This window comes from Phyllobates terribilis, unplaced genomic scaffold (assembly GCF_046119375.1).
Source record: "Phyllobates terribilis strain yellow unplaced genomic scaffold, ASM4611937v1 Scaffold_3__8_contigs__length_932513732, whole genome shotgun sequence".
In the NCBI taxonomy this organism is placed as follows: domain Eukaryota; kingdom Metazoa; phylum Chordata; class Amphibia; order Anura; family Dendrobatidae; genus Phyllobates; species Phyllobates terribilis.
Genome location: NW_027362763.1, coordinates 469,434,617 through 469,450,382, shown reverse-complemented (window position 1 = coordinate 469,450,382; position 15,766 = coordinate 469,434,617). Strand labels below are relative to the sequence as shown.

The following is a 15,766-nucleotide window of genomic DNA, read 5'->3' as shown; positions in this document are numbered from 1 at the left end:
ACTGGGCCTAAAACATAAAAAATCTCCCAAAAGTTTAGTACTCTTTGAGGTGCATTAACACTGCGACCAATAATTGCTCAAAAGACCTGTTAGAAAAGCTCAGGAGTCAGGAGTGCTCACATGAAGTAGAAAATCATAGATCTAGGCTTGCATCAATCTGCACAGAAATAATGGGCCTGAAACATATAAGATATCTCTCAAAAGTTACTTTCTAAAAGTGTGCTACCCCGCCTGTGTCTCCTCAATACTGTTATTCCTGTGAGGTCCGCAGTCTGATGATGGCTGATGAGAACAAAAACTCCCATCACCTCCTTACCATTGCTAAGGACATACTGGAAGTGGAAGTTTCATAGGATACTATATGTATTTTCTGGGGGCTAACCTGACATTGCAGCATGAATATAGTGAATATCCGGAGGGAAGGAAGCGTCTGTACCTTAGATTTGTGCAATAAAGGAACAGTCCAGCTCCACGGAGATCACAGTATTCTTCTTTATTGGTGTGAATAGAGTACACTTCAGCCAGCCGGTGAGTTAAAATGCCATGGTATTGGATTAAAACAAAGCGTTTCAGGTAATGAAACCCATTACCTGAAACACGCTGTTTTTATGGAATAACCATGGCATTTTAACTCACCGGCTGAAGTGTACTCTATTCACACCAATAAAGAAGAATACTGTGATCTCCATGTTACAATATACAATACAATATACACTGTTGGAGTGTATATTGTACAATGTTACAATATTTATAGTGCTGTCCCATATTGCATACCATTCCCTTTTGCTATATGTAGCGCTGTCTCTTAATACATAGCATTCCCTTTTGCTATATGTAGCGTTGTCTCTTAATACATAGCATTCCCTTTTGTTATACCCCGTATTATATAGCACCGTCCCGTAGTATATAGCATCTTGTTGTTATAGCACCGTTTCTTATTGCACAGTATCCTCTTTTATACGTATATAGTGCTATGTTATGTATAGCGCTGTCCCTTATTACATAGCATTCCCTTTTGTTATTTATAGCACCATCCCGTAGTATATAGCGTCCTTTAGTTATAGCACTGTTTCTTATTGCACACTATCCTCTTTTATATATAGTGCTGTTATGTATAGCTCTGTCCCTTATTACATAGCATTCCGTTGTTATATATAGAACCATCCCGTATTATATAGCACTGTCCTGTAGTATATAGCGTCCTCTTGTTATAGCATCGTTTCTTATTGCACAGTCTCCTCTTTTATATATAGTGCTATGTTATATATAGCTCTGTCCCTTATTACATAGCATTCCCTGTTGTTATATATAGAACCATCCCGTATTATATAGCACCGTCCTGTAGTATATAGCGTCCTCTTGTTATAGCATCGTTTCTTATTGCACAGTATCCTCTTTTATATATAGTGCTATGTTTTGTATAGCGCTGTCCATAAGGGAAAAAAAATTTGCACTATGCGTACCGCTGTCAGTTTGCATCTGCAGATATGCACCAGAGCACCTGTGTATTAATCACTTGACCTGTCACATTAACTCTCAAGGTGATCATGTGACATGTCATGTGATACATTGGAGGCTGGGGGCCTCACCACCTCTAAACTGCCAGGGGCCCTGGCTATTCTTAATCTGCCCCTGGGGGCCAACTACCACCTCCACATCAGCAAGCAGCTTATGTCATAGACAGAACTATGGTATTACTGAGGGCACTGGTGGACACAGACAGAAAAGGGCGCAAGTTCAAGAACAATATATGGGCCTTTTGCAGCCCAAAAGCTCCAAAAATTGCACCTGTTTTGAAGGTAGAAATGGGCCCCCTTACCTCTTGGGCCCCTGTGCGGCCGCATAGGTTGCACCAATGGTATGTCCGCCCCTGACTGAGGGCCCATATCCTGTTCTTGCGCAGGGGTCCTTTTCTGTCTGTATCCACCACTGATATACTTTGTGGGTTCAGCAAACAATCTTAAATCTTTTCACAAAAAAAACAATTCTAACGGCAGTAAAGCACCTCTGGTGTGATTACGGGGGTGACCTTCTCCTTCCTGAAGCTCTCTTATTAAGATGTGTTACTGTATAATGCAGGTCTTTTATGTATAACCTTTGTAAGCATGCTATATAAAATATTAAAGGTCAGGCTTCCAGAAGAAGCTGAATCATACATCAATGTGTTGGCTACAAACCAGGAAACTGGCCACATTAGCTGTGATGTAGGTCAGGATTTGTTAGAGAAGAATGTGAACTCTAAATACATGAAACACCAGTTTAAAATAGTTCTGTCAGGTGATGTTACCCCAGCAGTGAGACAATGCCTCATACTTCTGGAACACACAGAAAGATATCAGTGCATGTTATTTAAAGGCAAACAATATGGTGCACTGAACTACAGCAATGAAGTGAGAAATCATTAACTCTAACAGCTTGTACTCAGTGGCATGATTAACAGATGGCAGAATCTAAACTAAGGATCCCAACATAAGTTATAATAGCGCAACTTTTTAAGAATCTAGAAATCTTACATTAAATTAAAAAGAAGTACCAATATTGTTATTAAAGGATGTGAACACATCTGGGGCATTTTTATTTAAATGAATGTATTTTTGGCCAAAAAAGATTTTTGCAATAGGGTCTCAATAAAAGTATTGAAACCCATAAGAATATGCCATCAAACGTCTCCATATTCTTTAAATGTTATCGCTCTTTAATTCCCTAAAATTATTGCACTGCAAATGCAAAAAAAAACCAAACATATACATTATATGTATCTCAAAATCAAACATTTGTATTGCACCTTTCCCACAATAAACTAAAAGCACACTTGGATATTAATTTAGTTAATTTGGTATATTGTCCTATGTAGCAGGTGAGTGTGTTTATTCTAGATATAGATAGATATGTGATAGATATGTTGGGGGGCTATGTATATATATACTGTGTGGGGTGTGGGGGGAGCGGTAGCGGCAGAGGAGTGGGGCACAGGAGGCGGCAGCCGCCTGCTGCAGCCTACGCTGTCCCCGCTGCTAAAAAAAATGAATATTCACTGCTCCCCACGCACATTGGTGTGGGGAGCACTGAATATTCATTCTCCTTAATAGCAGCACACAGTGTATCTGCAGCGCAGCTCCTGCTGCTGCCGGGCAATCGCGTGTGTCCGCTATTAAAGGTCATGAATATTCACCCCCTCTCCATGCCCATGGGATGAGGGGGCCATTCATACCAGGATAAGGATGAAGAGGCCATACATACCAGGATAAGGATAAGGGGGCCATACATACCAGAATAAGGATGAGGGGGATCATACATACCAGTATACGGATGAGGGGGATCATACATACCAGGATAAGGATAAGTGGGTCATGCATGCCAGGATAAGGATGAGGGTGCCATGTATACCAGGATGAGGGATGTCATGCATACCAGGATAAGGATGAGGGGTGCCATACATACCAGGATAGGGATGAGGGGTGCCATGTATACCGGGATAAGGATGAGGGGTGCCATGCATACTAGGATGGAGGGCTGCCATGCATATCAGGATGGAGGGGTGCCATGCATACCAGGATGCGGATGGGGGCCACGTATAATAGGAAGAGGGGGGCATATATACATGGATGGGGGATATTATCAGAATTGGAGGACATTACCCCATACTAGTGTCAGCAGCAGACCCCTTCCCCCTTAACAGTGCATCGTGACCATATTTTTTGCTTACATTTTTTTTTCTATTTTCCGCCTCTAAAACCTGGGTGCGTCTTATGGCCCAGTGCGTCATATAGTCTGAAAAAAACAGTGTGTGTGTGTATATATATATATATATATATATATATATATATATATATATATATATATATAATTTTATTTTACCCACCTCATTATAGTCCGTTTTAGTTTTGTTCTGTTCTTGTTTACTTGCAAGCAACTCCTGAAAGACAAGCCATTGAGATATGTATTGAAAAAGTGATTGTAAAGACTCTAATAGATGACATGAGAATGCCAAGCATACAATTAGTATGCTACATCTATGCTACATCTACAAAACTATAATGTTACACAATGCATGTCCAGTACTTTTATATTGATGGGCTATCCTTAGGATAGGTCATCAATATCAGATCGATGGAGGTGCATGTAGTTTTGCCCCTAAGGAAGCCACACTTTTGTGGCGACACGCATTGGGCTCCTCACTCCCACGTTCCCTGCTCACCTTACAGAGGTCCTAGGATCATGCTGCATACTTTTGCCTATTAAGCATTGCTGCAGGTTATCTGCCGACACTATCATATGTTGGCTCTTACCTTATTTACCTAGTCTTTATACTTGTTCAGTATTTATTTGGTTACTACTGCAATATATATGATCTATTAGTATTGTATATTATTAGCACTTCATGCACTTTTTAATTATTCAGTTGTGGCTTTACTTTGTATTTATTTGATGTATAGGAAGCTTCAATTTGCATGCATCCTTGGTACTGGCAGTATACACAGATGTTTCATATAACCTCTTCACAGACCCTTGTGGTCTATATTTTAGGGGGGGTTCATTTATACCTGTATTTTACCAACAAATAAAGTAGCACTCTGTGGCGTTATAGTTTGCAAACATGAAATATATGAAATTTGAATGGCATTACTGCTCTAGAAAATAGAAATAAAGGAGAATACTTAGCGCATAAATTGGGTTGTAAACTTTTTGATTATGTTGCACACTGTGGACAAAGAAACATCAAGATCTCTGGAGACGGACTTGTCACCTTGAGATTGTTGATATTTTTCAACAATTTTGGTTCTCAAGTCCTCAGACATGCTTAGTGTGGCACTCACATACACAAAAATACAAAGATTGAGTCAACTTCTCCCCTTTTTATCTGGTTTCAGGTGTGATTTTCACATTGCCCACACCTGTTACTTGCCACAAGTGAGTTTGAACGAGCATCACATGCTTGACACAAAGTGGTTTACCCACAATTTTGGAAAGGTGCCAACAAATTTGTATAGCCCATTTTTGGGGCTTTGTATGAAATTATGTCCGATTCGCCTTTTTTTAGTTTGTGTTGTTGCAATACACACAAAGGAAATAAACATGTGTGTAACAAAACATGTGTAAATGCAAACAATTTCAAGGGTGCCAACACTTTTGTCCATGACTGTATCAGTATCAATAAACATTTAACATTTTTAGGTGGTCCCTTTTGTGTGACATGTTTCTTGTGACCTGCCACTCCCACCTATCAGTTGTTCTCAGTGTCGGCCGGATGTGTTCAGTTGTGCAGGGGAACAGCACAGCTCTGTCAACTGTATAGTGGCTGCAGCTTTTTCCTAATTGCATATTAAATGGATTGTCCAGTACTTTGTGTTGAGGGCCTATACTTAGGATGGGTCTTCAATATGAAATTAGTGGGGATGCGACATCCGGCACCCCCGCCGATGAGCTGTTCCCGGTGCCAGCTGTAAGTGATCAGTTGCAGAATGGAACTGCTCAGCTCAGACAACTGTATTATGGCTGCGGCCATATACAGCAGATCCACGCCTATTTAGTAGAAATCAGTAGATTTCTAGTGCCCAGCCACGGCCACAATACAGTTGAAGGGGCTGTGCAGCTCCGCAACCGATCACAACCTGCCGCTGCCAGTTCTGTGAGAAACTAGTAACCCCCACCGATCTGATACTGATGACCTATCCTAAAGATAAAAGTACTGAACAACCCATCGAAGCTGCATTCGAATAGTGCTTACCATTGATATATAAGAAACGTAAATAGAGCGAGATAAATATATAGGTAGATTAATATGACTCTTTTCTAATAATACCCGTTCTCATCTGCTAGACTGCAGCATTTACCTACATTTGCCTACAAGAAGCATATTTCACATTACAAATATGCTTATAAAGTGTCCGATGTTTCCATCATGTACACACCTGCTCTTTCTGGTACAGATTCTGCTGCTCTTGTTGAAGTAGACTTTCATAAAACATGGAGTACGATTCAAAATTACTCTGTTCTCTTGCCATTATGTCACAAGCCAGCAATGTCAGGCAACTTTGTAAATGCTCCTGGCTGAATATAACCTAGAATTATAGTAGCAAACATTTAGCAAAGGAATAGTGAAAGTTGAATTTGTCTCTAGAGTATACAAATAATATTTATGGATATATAATTCATACTATCCATAAATATGAAATTCTGCTTGTGAAAATTGTCTAATTGCATTGGTCGATCATTATTGGGGGTTTGGGCTCAGGATCGGAAGCAAACTGTTCCATTTTACATTATTGCTGGATGCTGATAATTTCTGTATCTCTTTTTTTGTTTGTTATTCTTACTGGTATTAATGTTTCATAATGCATTTCTGAATATGCTTCAAATATTTAATAAAACTGATTAAACTAAACAGTAAGCTGGTGTAAGATGCACCTTATTTATTAAGAGCGGACACTTAACAAATTAGGCGCATTTTTCATTACAGTTTAGGCCGCTTTCTGGCATAATTTTTCAGGAGGTATGTGGCTCTGCCCGTTCCCCTAAGGCCTGCCCACTCTTTTTAAAGTGTAGTGAGTGGCAGAGAAAGTTTAAAAGCCGCAAATAATGGCATACAAATAGTGTGTGCTATAGTTTTCAGCACTTTTTTAAGCTAGTTTCTGATGTAATCACAATAGTAAATGTCCCCCAAACTGAGATGTTTATCTAAGAATATAAAAGAGTAACCACGCTGAGGACTCTTATACCATGGTGTTCTAGGATCAAGTACAAAACAAGTCACCAGTTGTGAGTTATAAAACTCCAATGTCTTAAGGCCCCCATATACAATAAAATCAATGGAACCAACCAGCTGACTATCTAATAAACATGGGGTCTCATGTCTCTTTCCAGATGACCTCAGGTGACAGGAAGATAGGAAAGGCTGAGTGTCAGCACCCAATCCTTTTGTTCTCCCTGAAGCATACTCCCCACATACAACACATACACTATCAGCCATTTGGAGAGTACTTGATATGGAGGAGTCTTGAGAAATAACCATGGACAGTGTATAGGTACATTTAGTCCTGCAGATGTTTCATAAATCTGACCTCTGCAGAGTTGCCCCGATGTTCACTCATTAGCTGCTGTACAAATTTTTCAACAATTTGTGGCCTACCGGGTGAAAAGTTCTCCTTCATAACTGGCTTTTTCCAGAGCTCTATATAAAAAAAAAAATATGAATAATGCGAACTAGAATGTTAACTGTATACATTTAATTATTGTAAGTGTTTGTATTGTATGGTCATCTTTACAACAAAAAAGTTTATACAAGTATGGCACTGAAAGCCAAATTTGCGGGTGGTTTGTCAAATAAGGGTCTGTTGTAGACAGAAAATGACCAAACCTTGAGGAACCCAAAAAGTAAGGTGGAGAGCAGAAGACGAAAAGCCAGAAAATAAGACATTTGAAAGGAGGTCAGAGAGATAGAAGGAGAACCAATAGTGAGCAGTATCCTTAATGTTGAGTGTTGAGGAGTTGGCGATCCACAGCATCAACCACAGCAGAAAGATTTCGACAAATCACCAGAGCGTAGTTGCCATTTAATTCAGCTGTTACTAGATTGTAAGAGACTTTATTAAGGGAAGTTTCTGTAGAGTATAGAGTCTGAAAATCAGATTGTAAAGGGTCAAGAAAAAGAGAGTTATGAGAAACATAGCAGATTATGCAAGATGCATTCCAGGAAATGAAAAATAATAAGGAAATTAGAGATGGATCTGTAATTACTAGAGCAAAATGGGTCAAGAGACTTTTTTTTTAGTAATAAGGTTATAATGGTATATTTGAAAGAGGAGGGAAAGATAATGGAAAAAAAGAGAGAGGTTAAATATTAGTTACACAAGTAATGACAAGCTGGGATGTGGACTGAAGAAGATATGAGAGAATAAAGTCACACATTTTCATGTCATCTTTACTCAGTATAAAGTTAATTACATTTTTTAGAATCATTAGGCATAGAGGATAGGACCTCAGGAATCAGAAACGCTGTTTATAGATTTTACCTGTTGGAACTCCTCTTCCTTCTCTTGTTCTTTCAGATATCACCAGTGTTATCTCTTTGGCAACTTTTCTTTGCACATCATGAATCATGTCACTTTCAAAGCTTTCCATCATTTTCTGAAGCTGCGATAAACAAGACTTAAGTATGAATATTCTGGTATTAATATAATTTTACTGGTATGATAACACTGTAATTAAACATGTATATGCCATAGTCTTACCTGACGAACTCTAACTGCTATCTCTGAAGCTCCCTTAGGAGGAAGCACAACCTGAGACCTTAGTGTGAGTCCTTCAAACTCCTCTTCTTTGCCCATTTGCCAAGCAAGGGCTTTCATGGTGGGATAATATATTTCATCTCTACAATAAATACAAAGTGTAAAACGTTAAGCAGAATTCATGCTTTCTTCTGTCAAGTGGAATTTGTTGAATATGCAGATTTGTTTCAGTCAATGGAAATCAAATTTAATGGATTGAGAGCTCGATTTCAATTTTTCTTGGTCATTACTGATGATGATTGCAGAATTTATTTAGCAAGAGTATGACAACTATAATGATAATCAGTAAAGCAGCAATAGCCTGCATATAAAGCTGAGCATACAGTAGAACTTTGTCAAATTTAGACAATTATCTTCCAATCGTTGACACTTTTTATTGATTTAAGTAAGACAGACAATGATCTAAGTCAGACGTCAATGGAAAAGTTGATTCGAGAGGTTTGCCTTTTCTTTTTTTTTTTTTTTTTTTTTTAGACACTGTCAAGTTCAGTCCTTTGACAGTGGTTCATGCCAAAGGTAAGTTCTGAATTACATTAATAGAAGGAGGCCAGAGATCAATCTGCAGTGTCTTTTATTTATAGAGTTGACATCCACAGTGACCTACTGTAAATGACCAGTCCTTAAAAAATGGTCACCTGAATGTATAGCCAGCTGAAGTCCCTCTGGGCAAAATAAAATGTAAAGGGTTAAATCCTTACTGACAGAGAAAAAACTAAAATGTTTGTAGTACTGCATGCTGATTAGTTTAAGAGATGTGAATTTTTACTAATCTGGTGTAAAGAATCCTTTTATAAATGTCCACCATTCGCTAGACATTTCTGTCAGTATGTAAATGCCATATTCGTGGGATAGTTGTAAAATAACTCAATGCGTGTTACACTTACCTGTAGAGTTCACAAAACTGTCTATATAGACACACAGTATTAATTTCTTCCACTTGAAGTTTCTGTTTTCCCCACTGCTCTTTAAAATATTCCAGCTGTTTCCATAAGATTAAAAAGGATTTCAGCAAAGTGGATTCCAAAACAGGATCTTGAGATGCTGATTCCAGTTTTGATTCTATCTTCAATTGCTGTTTTTCTCCCAAAGGAAATAACTCAGTTTGTAGCTATAGATAGATAAAAAAAAAAGTCTACATAATACATTGTCAATTAAAAATCAAAATATTTTTAAAGGGTTTAAAGGTAATGTGTCACCAGGTTTTTGCCACCTAGTAAACCTGTTGCCATGTAGTCCTCCAAATTAATGAGCCCCAACCACTGATTGTCATCTTTCTGCCCATGCACAGTGTATACAGGAGCTTTAAAGGGGTTGTCCACTACTAGGACAACCCCATCTTGATCTAAATGTATGGCGCTGATAAGATAAAGCTCATACTCACCTCCCATGCCGGCGCCGTTCCAGAGGTGTCGGCACTCGCGTTCAGGGGCTCTCGTGCAGTTGCTATGACACATGAGCCTGGTGCCCAATCGGCACTAGCATCACTGGCCCCGCCTTCAGATAAAGCAAACATCAAGAGGAAGTCAGGGTTGCGACTGATCTCTCACTTCCTCTTGATGTTTGACTTGTACGAAGGTGGGGCCAGTGGCGCCAGCACTGATTGGGCGCCAAGCTCACGTGTCATAACAACCGCACGAGAGCCCCAGGACCGTGAGTGCCGACACCGCTGGAATGGCTCCGGCACGAGAGGTGAGTATAAGCTATTTTATTTTATCTGGGCCAAGCGTGGGGTATGAGGAGTTGTCCAAGTAGTGGACAACTTATTTAAATCAGTGGTGTGGGTGGGGTTATACAGAGCTCGGCATTCAGAGAACTGGTATATCAGTAGAAGATAAAACAGTGCTTCTATCAAAACTACAGCAAGGAGCCCAGTAAGTCATACAAAACCAGGTGAGAGATTCCCTTTTAACATAATAGTTCAATCTCAGAACCCCAAGTGTAAAATGAAGGGAGAAATAACCTCTTTAACATATAAACAATGCAGTACAAAGTTTTAGGCAGGTATGGAAAAAAATCTGCATAGTACGAAAGCTTTCAAAAATAGAAGTGTTAATAGTTTATTTTTTATCAATTAACAAAATGAAAAGTGAATGAACAAAAGAGAAATCTAAATAAATCAGTATTTGGTAAGACCACACTTTGTGTGCAAGTGTACGTAGAAGAATTTATGCCATTTTAAATTCAGTTTTTGAAGGAACTTGGCAGGGAGGTTGTTCCAAACATGTTGGAGAACTAACAACAGATCTTGTGTGGATATAAACATTATGTCTCTTCATGCAATCCCAGACAAACTCAATGATATTGAGATCAGGACTCTGTGTGGGCCATATCACTACTTCCAGTACTCCTTGTTCTTCTTTATGTTTTACTCTGGCTGTATGTTTGGAGTCATTGTCCTGCTGCAGAACAAATTTGGAGTTGATCAAGATGCTCTCTTTACATTGTTGAATAATGGATACATTTATGTGCATAGTTGGCTGTGTTTCCATGTAAAATGGCTTTTTGACTTAATTCTTCCATGAAGACCACTTCTAGCCAAAAGTATCCGAGCAGTAGATGGTTGTAGCTGAGTTCCACTGGTTGCTGCCAGTTCTGAGCAGATGGCACTGCTAGACATCTTCCCATTTCGATGGAAATTAAGAATGATGTACTCTATCTTTCATCTGCTGCATTAAGTTTCTTTGGCTGACCACTTTGTCTATGGTCTTCAATGTTGTCCATTTCTTGGTGCATCTTGAAAAGACCTTGGACAGTACACCTGGAAACTCTAGGTTGCTTCTAAATATTTACCTGGGAAAGACCTTGCTGATGCAGCATCTTGTGTCTTGTTACTGTGCTCAGTAGTAAGACTATTGACATAAAACGGTCTTCCACAACCTCACCTTTGTAGCAGAGTTTAACTCTTTATCACACCATTTAAGTCTCCTACACAGCGGTTTCCATTTCAGTTAGCAACTGTTTCAACTTAGATATGAAAATAATGATCACTATCACCTGTTTGGTATAATTGGTTACTTATACACCATCCTAATAAATCCCTGACTTTGTGCAAGTGTACCTAGAAGTATTTATGCTTTTTGGAAGGTAAATGGTGGTCTTTCAAATATTGATTTGATTTAGATTTCTCTTATCACTTCACCTTCCAAACAGCATAAATTCTTCTAGTGATTTCACTTTGTGAATTGACAAAAACAAAACCATCTCTATTTTTCAAAACATTCTTACTTTGCAGCATTTTTTCCACACCCGCCTATACTTTTTGCACAGTACTTGACCCTCCCTTCACTATCCTCCCAGAACTTTGAATCCCATGGCTGCCCGTCACTTAGGGCATGTGCAGTGGATCTCTGCCTACGTGCTAAAAATTTGTGGTCACACTGTGCTTGTCCCAGAAGTATTGTCTTTATTAGAACATTAAACAACTGATGTTTGAGCATTGGACTCAATCAAATGAGGACATTATAAATTTAGTTGAAGCATCTCCTAGCAGCTATCCACAAATACTGCAGGATTATAATAGTAAAAAAAAAATACTAATACATTACAACATTTTCTCATTCAATACCTGTTTGGTTTCTAGGTTTCCTTCTACATTAAATGAACTAAACCTATATTTTCCTTGAAGAATGTCCTCCATCAAAAGATGAACGCCAACAAGTTCTCCATGAGCTACACTGCGCTCTTGATCACTCATGTCACACAGGCAGAGCTGGGTCAGTGAAAAAGAAATGTATGTATTAATATAGTATGCTACTTTGTAATATCAGATTAAAATAAGTACAATAATAAGTACACAAAGCAGTTGAAACGATCTTGCTGAAAAAAATTTAGTTAAATACTTTGCAAAAATCCCTCAGCTCAAATGATTTTGCTGTTTTTTTCTGTTTAGCACTGTGTCACTCAATTGCAGAGATATTCACATTTGTGGCTTTTGTAGTGCAGTATGTGAAATCTCAGGTTGTACAGCAGTTCAACTGGGTGTTTTTTCAAAGACTTCTCTGAGTGACGTGCACTTTCACCCCTTTCATCCCAGACAATGCTAATTACAGCTCGGCAGCATCTGACACTGCTAGATCAGCTGTTGAACAGAGATTGCCAGTGTTAATAGTATATATATATATATATATATATGTATATATATATATATACAGTACAGACCAAAAGTTTGGACACACCTTCTCATTTAAAGATTTTTCTGTATTTTCATGACTATGAAAATTGTACATTCACACTGAAGGCATCAAAACTATGAATTAACACATGTGGAATTATATACTTGTTTTGATGACTGCTTTGCACACTCTTGGCATTCTCTTGATGAACTTTAGTATTCATATATTGTGGTAATGCGACTCACTCAGCTGCTCACAGAGGTAGACATAGGAACGTTTCTTCTGCTGGTTTATTTAAATCACAACATAAACCAGTGCAGGGTTCAACAAAATAAACTAAACATGGCCTTTCTGTCAAAACCGGGAAACAAAAATATAACATATAGCCCAGTCCATATGCCTGCGGGAATCCGCCCGCTCAGGGTACAATCAACAGAGCAGCAAACAAATTACCCAATGGGCACAATAGAAAAAGTGGGGTATATCCCAAAAAGAACCAAACAAAAGAAAAAAAAACCTTGAAAATGACTTTTATTTAGTAAAGATAAAAGTGTTTTGGTTAGTATACCAACTGGACACAACCCATTAAAAGTGTACATCAATACATCAGGGTAGCAGGTACTAGAAGAGTATAGAGCACAGGATTCAGGCTATCCCTATTTATCCCTGATATTCTGGTAGCCTACCTGACAGAGGGCGGTTAACACCCTAGGGGCACGATTTGGTGCCCCCACTCCACGTCGGCTCACCCTTATTATCCCGGCTGACCCTTACGTAGTCATACACAAATATAAAATATACATAGGGATATAAAATCCCAACAGTGGTGAAAGTTTAACCACATTGAGTTTGATTAGAGAAAAAGCGGTATTGTCTTCAATCTCTCAGTAAATGTGGGGAGATAAATTTATGCTATCTGGATCTTATATATTCATTATTAATATGACAAGGTACTGTATATAGTTTAGTCTTTGATATATACCTGGGCTGCGTATAATTAAAGATTATACGCTAAATAACGTGACACAAATATACAGAAATGGAAGTCAGGCTTCAAAGGACCTAACTTAGTCCGATAACATGTACAGTAGATAGGTTGTTCAAACACCATATACATCCCCACTTAGAGGCTCTTGGCTGAAAAATAGAACAAGATGTATCAACAGTAACAGCTCTATAAATCTCAATAAGATGACCGCATAATTGACAGGCACCATGAAAAAAATTAATGTGGTACCAAATAGTGAGAAAAATACACTTATCTTTTAGTTGATAGCAAGCTTCAGATTAAACTGCACGTGGTTTAGGCTAACACCACATAGGCCAACTGGACACTTTTAATGGGTTGTGTCCAGTTGGTATACTAACCAAAACACTTTTATTTTGCTAAATAAGTTATTTTTTAAGGGTTTCTTTTCTTTTGTTTGGTTCTTTCTACAATCAACAAAGTCCAGCACAGTTGCACTTGAACACTTCTCTGGGGCTTTCAGCCTCCGCACACACAGACTGAGAAAAAAACTCAGTGGTCGGACATTTAACTTGCTAAACCACACCTTTGGGGTGGAGATATGGTCAGTGGCCGTCCCGCACATCTCTTACAGCTACACACAAAAAACCAACCCTGTCAAGGCCAATCAACCCCTCAGGACTTAACATGCTGGAGAGAAACTTCTGGGTTTTCAGATCACGGAAGATAGCAATCTTCATGATACATATCTCCCCTCACATACATTGCCAGTGACCTTGACACAATATCTATCTATCTTTAATATAGCATCGTACTCCAGTTTCATTTGAAAATGTGTAAATAGGATGTTGAAAATGTGTGTATTGTTTATACATAGCTGTGTGTTAACTAGATTTTTCAGAGTACACTATTATACCTTTTAGACACTACTGTAGTATTACTGTACAAGAAATAATCAGCAGAGCCAAGAGAGTATATTGACAGAGCTAATACTGCCCTGCATGTAACTATTGTATCAGTTAAGACAGACACGTCACAATACCATGAAGAAACTGTGAAACGCTGTGAAAAGAAGTGGTTATTCTGGCTTGTCAGCAGTGAACAGCACAGTAACCATGTATTTTTTTCATTTTACAGTCTCTTAGGGGAGTATTCACACATTCAGACGCTGAGATCTTTTATGCAGTTTTTAAGTCCAAAGTCGAGTGGATTTTAAAATAGAAATCTCTGTCTTCGCTTCATATGTGTCTACTGTTTACTATCTGCTCCTGACTTAGGCATGAGAACCAGAACATGGGAACACACCCTTATAGCTTCTCCTTATGAAATAGATATCTAGATAGATAATAGATATACCGTATTTTTCAGACTATAAGACGCACCTAGGTTTTAGAGGAGGAAAATAGAAAAAAAATGTAAGCAAAAAATGTGGTCCTGATGCCCTGTTAAGGGGTAGGGGCTCTGCTGCTGACACTGTTATAGGGGTAATGTCCCGCAATTCTGTTAATATCCCCTATCCTGGTATATATGGCCCCCTTCTTCCTGATATACGTGGCCCTCATCCCCATCCTGATATGCATGGCACCCCAATCCACCATCCTGGTATGCATGGCACCCCAATCCACCATCCTGGTATGCATGGCCCCCTCATCCCTCTTCCTGGTATGTATGGCACCCTTCATCCTGTTATGTATGGCTCTCCTCACACCCATCCTGGTATGTATGGCACCTTCATCCCTCTTCCTTGTATGTATGGTACCTTCATTCCTCTTCCTGATATGTATGGCACTCTTCATCCCTGTATGTATAGCCCCCCTCATCTTCATCCCTGTATGTATTGCCCCCCTCATCCTGGTATGTATGGCTCCCTCCATCCCTGTATGTATGGCCCCGCTCATGCTTCATCCCTGTATGTATGGTCCCCCTCATCCTTGTATGGATGGCCCCCTCATCCTGGTATGCTTGGCACCCCCTGATCCCCATCACACTGCACAGAAAAAAATTAAACAATTATACTCACCTTCTCTCTCCTCCAGCGCTGTGTTCCGCTCTGTGCCGGAATACCCACTGCTCCCCACGCCGGGACTGCGTGTTTGGGGAGCAGTGACCATTCATTCTCCTTAATAGCGCACACACTGTAGTCGCAGCGTGGCTCCTGCTGCGCTCGGCGGTCAGCGTGCCCACTATTAAAGCCCATGAATATTCACCACTCCCATGGGCGTGGGGAGCAGTGAATATTCATCTTCTTTAGTAGCGGGCACAGTGTAGGCTGCAGCAGACGACTGCTGCCTCCTGTACACCACTACTCCGCCACTGTTGCTTCCCCCACATTCCCCACCACCCTCAGCCACAGTATTTATGTATATCGGGCTATAAGACACCCCCCCACTTTGCTCCAA

The 15,766-nt window shown here is 39.4% G+C and overlaps 1 protein-coding gene across 4 annotated transcripts in view; it reads right to left on the bottom strand.

The window, feature by feature from the left end:
• LOC141259599 (uncharacterized) overlaps window positions 1–15,766 on the bottom strand; it is a 248,968-nt gene that overhangs the window by 82,976 nt on the left and 150,226 nt on the right. For all 4 annotated transcript variants that reach the window (XM_073675832.1, XM_073675830.1, XM_073675833.1 and 1 more), the window contains 7 exons: window positions 11,854–11,997; window positions 9,173–9,396; window positions 8,232–8,370; window positions 8,013–8,133; window positions 7,062–7,171; window positions 5,913–6,062; window positions 3,863–3,916 (listed from right to left, as the gene is read on the bottom strand). In XM_073675832.1, the coding sequence (XP_073531933.1) occupies window positions 3,863–3,916; window positions 5,913–6,062; window positions 7,062–7,171; window positions 8,013–8,133; window positions 8,232–8,370; window positions 9,173–9,396; window positions 11,854–11,997 (942 nt within the window). The remainder of the gene's footprint in view (window positions 1–3,862; window positions 3,917–5,912; window positions 6,063–7,061; window positions 7,172–8,012; window positions 8,134–8,231; window positions 8,371–9,172; window positions 9,397–11,853; window positions 11,998–15,766) is intronic.